This window comes from Camellia sinensis, chromosome 4 (assembly GCF_055761805.1).
Source record: "Camellia sinensis isolate YWXY chromosome 4, ASM5576180v1, whole genome shotgun sequence".
NCBI lineage: Eukaryota > Viridiplantae > Streptophyta > Magnoliopsida > Ericales > Theaceae > Camellia > Camellia sinensis.
The window spans coordinates 76,090,750-76,100,780 of record NC_138964.1 but is presented as its reverse complement, the minus strand read 5'-3'; the positions used below and the strand labels follow the sequence as shown (position 1 = coordinate 76,100,780).

The following is a 10,031-nucleotide window of genomic DNA, read 5'->3' as shown; positions in this document are numbered from 1 at the left end:
CTTTGCCTTAAGTCTTCTCATTCCAATCATATAGTTAACACAATCAACAACTTCGAATTAACTATATTTGCTTCGAAAAAACAATCTACGTGTTTTGAAGTATGGAAACTTCACTTAAGAATTACACTGTTTTATTTTTAAAGAGTGAGTCTCTTTGGGTTCTTTCTGTAACGACCCCAAAATGTGTATAAGGAAGTATCTTTATTTACCTATGGGTTAATGTGCCTTAATGTGATTATATCTTTTGAATTGAAGCATTATCTATTGAGTTACGACTTTAAAATTGAAATTGCCGACCTTTACAGGCTCAGAAATCAAAATTGAGTACTTGCATATGTTAATGGGAATTTTTAGAGCTATGTGGGAAAAATAATTGGAAATTTATTTCGTCTGATTCGTTAAGGCGTGTTTGGGTGGTTAACGTTGCACTGTAAATTGAAGGCCTTAGAGGCTTCAAAAACCAGAACAAAGGACATATTTATGATCAGTACAATTTTTAGAGGCATCTGGAAAGTTTAATTGAAATTTGATTTTGTGCGATTCGTAAGGGTGCGTTTGGCTATCCCTATTTGTGATAAGCATATATATGTATATGATGTGATTGAACTAATGATATTGGAGCCAAAAATATCTAAGGGAGAGGGAGAGAAAACTTGAAAGAGAGAGAGAGAGAAGGAGAGACCAAGATTCTTTAAGAAAAAGCTCAACAATCATGGGGGTTGAAGATTATTGAAGAGAATTGAAGAGAGAGGAAGAAGATCAACCATGAAGCTTGGGAAAATTGAAGAAATTAAGGGGAAAAGCAAGGATTTGAGTTAAGGTATGTGGCTCTAACCATTATCTTTGTAGATAATTCATCTACTACATGAAATCAAGGATTAACTTGGAAGTTTGATATGTAAATGAACAAGTGTGTTGTGTTATGAATGGATTGGGTTGAATTCAAGGAATTGAACCTTGATCTCCTTAAATTTGCTTGAGTTGAGTTCAATCTTAAGGATGATTCATGGAATAACAAGATTATGGAAGTTTGAATATATATAGAAAAGATAAGACTTAAAGTTTTAACTTTGAGCAAGATTGATGTAATTGAAATGAAATTCTATTTGAATGATGTTAGTTTGTTATGTTTTGGAAGGAATTCTACATGTTTTTGAGTGATTAGAGTTGAAACCAAGCTTAGAAATGAAAAGAACAAGTGTTAGAGCAAACAACATTTTCGAACAGCAAAACTGACCCAGAGTCGCACGTGCGGCAGGTCTTCCCGTACGTGCGGCAATCCATTTCTAGGTTCTGCTAAAAAAACACGTGGTCCCGTACATGCAGGACAGCCCTGTTCAGCCAACTTCAAATAAGCATATCATTTGTATCCGGACTCCGTTTTAGGTGATTCTTGAGCCCAAATTCAAGCCCCAGAAGTCTAGTTTCCAATGGTGGTGGTCTCTCTCCCAAATTATAAGTACACAAATAGATATGCCCAAAATAGTGAAAGTTGTTCACTTTCTGTTACCGGTTTTGTACCATTTCTTTGTCTAAACCATTTCCCTATTGATTCCTCATTTTTTCTGAGACACGGATTATGACCTATTGAAGCCTAATGAGTTTAAAACCACCATGGTTTATTGATTGAAGAGAACAAGAAAGAGATTGATTATATCCTCATATTATGCTATGTGCATTGTGTTTGCAGGCCAAGACAAGGACATCGTCCCAACGCTATCGGAAGCCCATCACTGTGAATAATAGTAGTGTAATGTTCTGTTACATTTACTGTTAATAGTTATCGATGGCATTCTGTTATGCATAAGTAAGCTATGTTTCCTTATGGTGAATAATTGGAAAATTTATGTGCGTTATTGGGCAATGATATCCTTAAGGACCGGGGGTCATTCTGTTGTGCTAGTGATGGGCCCGAGGCCGTTCAGTTATAAGTCACGGAGTGTGGAAAATTCTAAGATTGAAGGAGGTGAGGACATGTCGATGTCTCACTGACCCTAATATGATTCGAATCGATTATGATTCATGGCCAAAGGCTAAGGGAGGTAGTGTACATGTCGATGTTCTACCTACCCTCCAATGTGTGGACAGCTGTTGAGATGTGGGCCTGAGGCCGTTCTGTATAATATGTTGAGCCTGAGGCCGTTCTGTATTACATGTGAGCCTGAGGCCGTTCTAAAATATGATTATGATTAAGATCTCTGTATGGTTTGAAATGTATATTTACATTCTCTAAGACTATACTCCCTTAACTAACCTCCTTACATTGCTATTATTCACTAAGACTTGCTCACTCCGTTTTTATGTATGTTTATGTAAGTGAGCCATTGGGGATTGACACTAGAATTATATTGAGATCTACCTGTCTGCCAAGCCACCTGGGGTACGTCTCCGTGTTGAGGCCTTAATTTTTATTACTGGGAATTATGTAATGTATGGAGTCTTATATAAGTGTGTGTGTGAGATCTATATAAGTTCTGTGATTGTATATGTAAATATGGAAGTGTATTTAAATGCTTAAATTTATTAAGTCATCATGTATGCACAAGCTCAATGGGCGTTGTCTTTATATTGGTTTTGATTCCGCTTAAGGCCCCGTGTGTGAATAAATATTCGTAAATTTTGTTTTGAGGCCTATGTATAAGCCGGTCATGGATCAAACTTTTAGGGACGGGTTTGGGTCGTGACACTTTCACTGCTTAACCAAATATTGGTTTTTTGCCACTTTGAAGTCTAAAACAAACAAATTCTAACTGCAGAGCATTTCAAAGTTTACTTCAAAAGATTTTATTTTCAACAAGAAACCTAAAAACAAGTCTTTAATCCCCTTGAAGCAAACAAACACCTGAGCATTCTTGTATTCTTAGGTATGAAACGTGCTTCGCGGTCAACTTCCTGCTTTCAAAGCCCTTGCAGGATGTTGGATGTTTGGCTTTAAAGACAAATCTTAATTTTGAAGCCAAACACTTGCTTTTTGAAGCCAATCCAGATATTCAACATACGTTTCCTTCCAGAAACTTTTCTTCATTTTAAATTTGGGACCTTCCATATTTTAAAATATGGGTTTTAATTTCACATGGACCCAAATCATAATATAATAATTTTAGATCCACCTGACCCACTCAACTTGTTCGGGTAACTTTTGGACAAAAAGGTTTAAAAACCCCTTTGTTTCGTATTCCACCTATTTACTTGCCCAAAAATTCCTTTCTCTCCCTTTTGAATTTGTTTGCAACTTTCGCTTCTTACTCACCTTCCTCTTTCACCCCTTCAGTAATGGTTTCTCTGAAAGTGTAAACCGTTGAGCGTGTCAGTCCCTCTGTAGCTTTAAGGAGACTCATCAACAAAGAATACGAAAAGTACAAAGCTGGTGAACGGTGTGTTGTTGATGGACGCATTCTTATTTCTCGCCGTCATGTTCAAGGAGAGTATATACTTGGACTCATTTTCAAGGAGGCCCCTCCTTAGCTCCCTGCCTTATACCCTCGTCTGGAAGATCATTGCTTACTCTACGAGGGGGGCTTTGACTGGGGAAACTAGAGGTTAAATCGACCCTACCGCTGCTGGCCCACAATGGGACTTGAATTGGAAGAATGGAACGATCGAGTTGTCCCTACTAGGACACTTGCCCTTCAGGAACTCTGCCTCCTTGATGCTCTTTGACTGGCCAGGTTTTCTATTCCTGAAGACCCTTTCCTTATACTTGCCGCATTATGTTTTTGGAATTCTTCTTTTAATTTTTTCCAATTTTGATGCGGTATGATGGCCCCTACCATTCTGGATATATGCCATCTTCTAGATTTATCCCCCATTGGCACTTTTCTTGGTCCTAACTATCACGATCTTAATGTGCACTTTTCCATCCCTCCTTTGAACTCCTCCTTCAGTGATTTTTCACAGTCTGAAAATCCAAAGGAAGGCCTTGTGACGGACAAAAAGTTCTTCTCATTTCTTTTGTATTAGCTTTGTAAATTCTTATTTTGTACTTCTTCTCAGAGGATTATGTCTGAGTTTGCTCCCCTTGCTAAGGCTCTAGCTTTGGAGAGGAACAAAATAGCCTTAGCTCTATATGTTTTGGGCCATGTATATAGAGCATGCTCCCAATTTTGTGAAAAACCTTTAGATACTAATCAAGGGGGGCCACTTTGGATATTACAACTCTGGCTTTTTGCTTATTTCACTACTTTGCATTCTAGGTGTTTGAAATTTTTGCTATCAAACCCTACCTCTTATGAAATAAAATATGCCAGAGTTCCACTTTATCCTTCCACTTTTGCCTTCTATTTTACTTTCTTTCATCAACTCTCGGCTTCCCCTTCTTCTCACACCTTCTTCTGTCCCTTCGAAGCTAATATTAGCCCAACCTGGTTGAGGACTTTCTTGGCTGATAGAAACTGTTCCCAGCATCAGCACAAGGATATGTGGGCTTATATTTTAACTCCTAGAGAGCTTTTCATTGGCACTTTAAATCCTAGAGCTTACAAATGCATAGCAGAAGCCTACTGCCCTACTCAATTTGCGAGGCAATTTGGGCTTACACAAAGGATCCCTATTTCTCTCTGTAGTCAAACCAACCCCAATCTTACCACCAGAGAGCTGAAAGTACAAAGACCTAAGCCAGAGGAGGCAACCTCTAAACTCATTCAGGACTTAATCGAATTTCAGTTCATTCCCTTCATTCCACAAAGCACTGTACTCAGGGCCGGCTCTGAGATTTGTGGGGCCTAAGGCGAACTATGAAAATGAGACTCTTCTAATATATATTTTTTTAATAAAAAATTTATGCATAAAATGATAAGTATCCACAATTTTTTTATTTAAGTATACTTGAACATATAATCATTAACATTATAAACTAAAATTTACTTTCATATATTAAGATAGGAAGAAATCAGTACAATGACTCAAAAACATTAAAAACTGGTTTTGTTGCTTTATAGTTTAGTAATATCCAGTTTACAATTAACCCAACGATCACTTAAATACTACTCTTCTTGCATTTTTAGCTGCAAAATCACTAATTAAGTTTGTATAATCTAATTTATCTACCAAATCCTTTTCAATAGACAATATAGCTAATCCATTCAACCTTTCTGGTGACATTGTTGATCGAAGGTAGGATTTGACCAATTTTAACTTTGAAAAACTTCCTTCTCCAGAGGCAACGGTAACTGGAATAGTCAATAATATTCTATATGCAATCCAGGCATTTGGAAAACAATCATCCATCAATTTCAAATAATTCATCACCTCAATTGGCTTATTGATTTCTTTTGGCAAAATTTCTTTGAACACTTTCAACTCAGAAAATAAATCTCTCACATCAACATCCATAAGTCCATCATGTTTCAAAAAGTCTTCAAGATTAGCACAATAAGTCTTCAAGCACTCATCATTGGTAGAATTTAACTTCTTCAAATCAAACAAAAATCCAAAAGTTTCTTCATATATTTGAAATTGTTCAAATCTACTCTTAAGTGAAGAAAGAGCTTGATCTATTATATATATGAAATAATTAACTCTAAAGGATTCTTCAGCTGATTGTGCAACCTCTTCACTAACATTCTCATCAAAATGCTTCTTTCTATGAATGACACGCCTTTCACAAAATGTAGGTTCAATCTCCATTTCAATTGCAACTTCTTTAGCTTCAATCATGGCCTCCAAAAATCCAGTTTCTCTATACTTTTCAAGAAATGTAATGAGTCCTTTTAATTGATGTATAGCAACATCAATATGCATGTCTTCAGCTTGAAATGTCTTGCTAACAGAATTAACAGCAAACAACAGATTGTACCAAATAATCATGCCAAGCAAAAACTCAAAGTTCTCAATTTCAGATGTAACTAAGGATTCAGCTTCACACTTTGTATTGGGCTCATCAGCTTCTTTTTCCAACTGAATTACAGCATCTCTAATTTGTGGAGCTTGGTACCGTATAGCTTTAACACTTTCAATGCGACTTTCTCATCGAGTTTGTGATAATGGCTTAAGTGTGAGACCTTCCACATTGTCTTTGAAAATTTTCCACCTCTTTGTAGAAGAAGAAAACAACACATATATGCATTGTACCACTCTAAAGAAATAGATAGCTTTGGAACAAGAGGTAGCCATATCACAAAGGGCAAGATTAAGACTATGACAACCACATGGCGTGTAGAATGCTCTTGGATTTATTTCAAGTACTCTTTTTTGTACACCTTTGTGTCTCCCTTTAATATTAGAGCCATTATCATATCCTTGCCCTCTTATATCACCAATATCAAGCTGGAGTGTGTGCAATGCCGCTCTAAGTACATTAAAAAGTCCCAACCCCGATGTATCATCCACTTTCAAAAATTCTAAAAAGAATTCTTCTACCTTTACCGGACTAGTTGAAACATCTACACGTCTTATCACAAGAGACATTTGTTCTTCATGACTAACATCTGGAGTACAATCAAGAATAATTGAAAAATATTTCGCTTATTTGATTCTTGCCACAATCGTACTCTTGATCTCACTCGCTAACATCTGTATCAATTCATTTTGGATTTTGTGGCCAAGATAATGGTAATGAATTTCACTCCTTTGAATACGTTGAATGTGCTCTTGCATTAGTGGATCAAATTTAGCAAGCATTACAATTAAGCTTAAAAAGATTCCATTTCTTTCTTGATAAATCTTCTCATTGTCTCCACGAAAAGCTCAATTATTTTTAGCAAGAGTGATGACAATAGCAATTATCCTTAGTAACACTTGTCTCCAGTGTTCCCTTTCTTTGTTGATTTGTTCTTGAACACTTCTATCAATTGTTTCATTCTTCTTCAATCTACTTTCCAATTCAATCCATTTGCTCATGCAAATAAAGTGCTCATTCAGTTGTTCCCATCCCTTAGGAGTAGAGAATCAATTGCAAGGGAACAATTAAAACATTGTACTGACTTTTGGGCCAATCTATGGCTGCATGTACTTAACTCCTTATGAAATAGAATCTTTATTTACTATTTGAGTGCTTTCATACTTCTCTGTTTTAGCATTTTCTACACTCCTTGTGTTTCCCATACAGTTGGATAATAAGGTTTCAAGTACCTGCCATTAATTTTCCTGGGGTGTACATACCTATTCAAATTCCTCAAATGGTATGCTTCCCCATGCAAGACTCTATGAACTTGATATGGTCCTTCCTAATTAGGTGAGCATTTGCCAAACTTATGGCTTTTAATTCCTATTGAGAGTATTGTCTTTCATACCAAATCACATTCATCAAAGCTAATGTGCTTGACTTTCTTATTATAATTTTTGGCTGCTTTCTTCTTTTGAAAGAGAATGCTATTTAATGCCAAAGTTCTAGCTTTATCCACATTTTCTAATTCCAAGAACATGCTCTGATGGTACTACTCAAGAGCTAACTGGTCCTGGCATCTCAACCTTAAAGACTTAATGTCAATCTCTACAAGTAACATTGCATTATGCCCATATACTAAGGCATAAGGAGTAACTCCTGTACTTGACCTTGCAGAAGTCTTATAAGCCGACAACACATCCAACAACAAGTTATGCCAATCCCTATAATTGTCTTCAACAACTCTCTGTATTCATTTTTTCAAAGACTTATTGGATGATTCTGCCTGACCATTTGCCTATACATAATAAGGGGTAGAATTAACAAGGCTAATTCTAAACTCTGCCGCGAAAGACTTTACCATCTTTCCATTAAACACAGTCTCATTATCCACAGTTATGGTCTGTGGAATGCCAAACCTAGCATATTTTATTCCATAAGAGATAGGGTTTGATAGGGACTGTATGCACAAGCACTTTATCCTAAGAGATAGGGTTTGAAAGGGTTTACCATCTTTCTGCCTGACCACTTTATCCTTCCACTTTCTTTCTTTCTTTCTTATGGAATAAAAAAAGTGGAAGGATAAAGTGAAACTCTGGCATATTTGATTCCATAAGAGATAGTGTTTGATAGCAAAAATTTCAGACACCTAGAATGCAAAGCAGTGAAATAAGTAAAAAGCCACAGCTATAATATCTAGAGTGGCCCCCTTGATTAGTATCTAAAGGTTTTTCATAAAATTGGGAGCATGCACTATATACATGGCCCAGAACATATGGAGCTAAGGCTATTTTCTTCCTCAAAGCCAGAGTCTTAGCAAGGGGAGCAAACTCAGGCATAATCCTCTGAGAAGAGGTACAAAATAAGAATTTACAAGGCCAATACAAAAGAAAAGAGAACAACTCTCTGTCTGTCACATGGCCTTCCTTGGGATTTTCAGACTGTGCATAATCACTAAAGGAGGGATGGAAAAGGGCACATTAAGATCAGGATAGTCGGAACCAAAAGGAGTGCCAATGGGGGATAAACCTAGAAGAAGACATATATCCAGAATGATAGGGGCCATCATACCACATCGAAATTGGAAAAAATTAAAAGAAGAATTTCAAAAACATAATGCAACAGGTATAAGGAAAGGGTCTTCAAGAATAGAAACCTGGCCAGTCGAAGGGCATCAAGGATGAAGAGTTCCTGAAGGTCAAGTGTCCTAGAAGGGACAACTCGATCATACCATTCTTCCCATTCGGGTCTCATTGTAGGCCAGTAGCGGTGGGGTCAATTTAACCTCCAGTATCCCTACTCAAAGACCCCCTCTTAGAGTAAGCAATGATCCTCCAGGCGAGGATATAAGGTAGGGAGCTAAGTGGGGACCTCCCTAAAAATGGGTCCAAGTACATACTCTCCTTGAACATGACGACGAGGAATAAGAATGTGTCCATCAGCAGCACACCGTTCACTAGCTTTGTACTTTTCACATTCTTCATTGATGAGTCTCCTTAAAGCTACAGAGGGACTCATACGCACAATGGTTTGCACTTTCAAAGAAGCCATTACTGAAGGGGTGAAAGAGGAAGGTAAGTAAGAAGCGAAAGTTGAAGACAAGTTCAAAAGGGAGAGAAAGGAATTTTTGGGCAAGTAGATAGGTGGAATACGAAGGAAATCGATTTTTAAACCTTTCTGTCCAAAAGTTACCCGAACAAGTTGAGTGGGTCAGATGGATCCGAAATTATTTTTTTATGATTTGGGTCCATGTGAAATTAAAACCCTTATTTTAAGATATGGAGCGTCCCAAATTTAAAATGAAGAAAAGTTTCTGGAGGGAAACGTATGTTGAATATCTAGATTGGCTTCGAAAAGCAAGTATTTGGCTTCGAAATTAAGATTTGGCTTTAAAGCCAAACGTCCAACATCCTACAAGGGCTTCGAAAGCAGGGAGTTGACTTCGAAGCACGTTTCATACCTTAGAGTACAAGAATGCTCAGGTGTTTGTTTGCTTCATGGAGATTAAAGACTTACTTTTAAGTTTCTTGTTGAAAATAAAATCCTTCAAAGTAAACTTTGAAATACTCTGCAGCTAGAATTTGTTTGTTTTAGACTTTGAAGTGGCAAAAAACTAATATTTGGTTAAGCAGTGAAAGAACCCAAAGGGACTCACTCTTTAAGAATAAAGCAGTGTAATTTCTAAGGGAAGTTTCCATACTTCAAAACACGTAGATTGTTTTTCCGAAGCAAAGATAGTTAATTCGAAACTGTTGATTGTGTTAACCATATGATTGGAATAAGAAGACCTAAGGCAAAAATTGTTAATTATACTCCATATGATTGGAGATATTCAAATTACGTTTCAAGTATTCCATTGGAAATATTCAAACCAGGTTTCGAAGGACAAAATTGGTAAATTCAAAGCTTTGATTTTGTTTGATTTGGGCGAATAGAATGGTCACAAGTATGCAATAGAAATATTAAACCAGACCATGCCAAATAAAGAAAGAAAAACCTAGCTTTATTGATATGAACATAATTACATTAAAAAACCTTATTGGCTACAAATTCAATCTCATAAAAATAAGGAATAGAGAGAATAACAAGGTCATGAAATTTGTCCCAACAGTGGTCAATGAATTTAGTTCCTTTTTTATTTTGTCATCTGTCCTATCCAAGCTGGGTTATTGTAGCTGATGTGTTCTTATTTGATGGAAAAACTGTTCAG

General features: G+C 36.7%; 1 protein-coding gene across 1 annotated transcript; it reads right to left on the bottom strand.

Annotated features, from left to right (window-relative positions):
* Nucleotides 1–4,971: 4,971 nt before the first annotated feature.
* LOC114316821 (uncharacterized) lies at nt 4,972–8,872 on the bottom strand. The gene is made up of 6 exons (XM_082923374.1): nt 8,721–8,872; nt 7,683–7,740; nt 7,487–7,568; nt 6,198–6,425; nt 5,518–5,939; nt 4,972–5,469 (listed from the first exon to the last, which is right to left on the bottom strand). Exons 1-6 carry the CDS (start codon nt 8,870–8,872, stop codon nt 4,972–4,974), a joined length of 1,440 nt encoding a protein of 479 aa, XP_082779500.1.
* Between the last annotated feature and the right edge of the window lie 1,159 nt (nt 8,873–10,031).

Bases quoted from the DNA above. Each gene is read 5' to 3' on its own strand.
- LOC114316821 (XM_082923374.1), bottom strand. From the start codon at position 8,872: ATGGCTTCTTTGAAAGTGCAAACCATTGTGCGTATGAGTCCCTCTGTA. The intron at 7,741-8,720 runs GTATGTACTTGG...AAAATATGCTAG, and splicing joins CGTCGTCATGTTCAAGGAGA to GTTTGGCATTCCACAGACCA. The intron at 5,470-5,517 runs GTTAATTATTTC...TCTTCACTTAAG, and splicing joins CAGCTGAAGAATCCTTTAGA to AGTAGATTTGAACAATTTCA.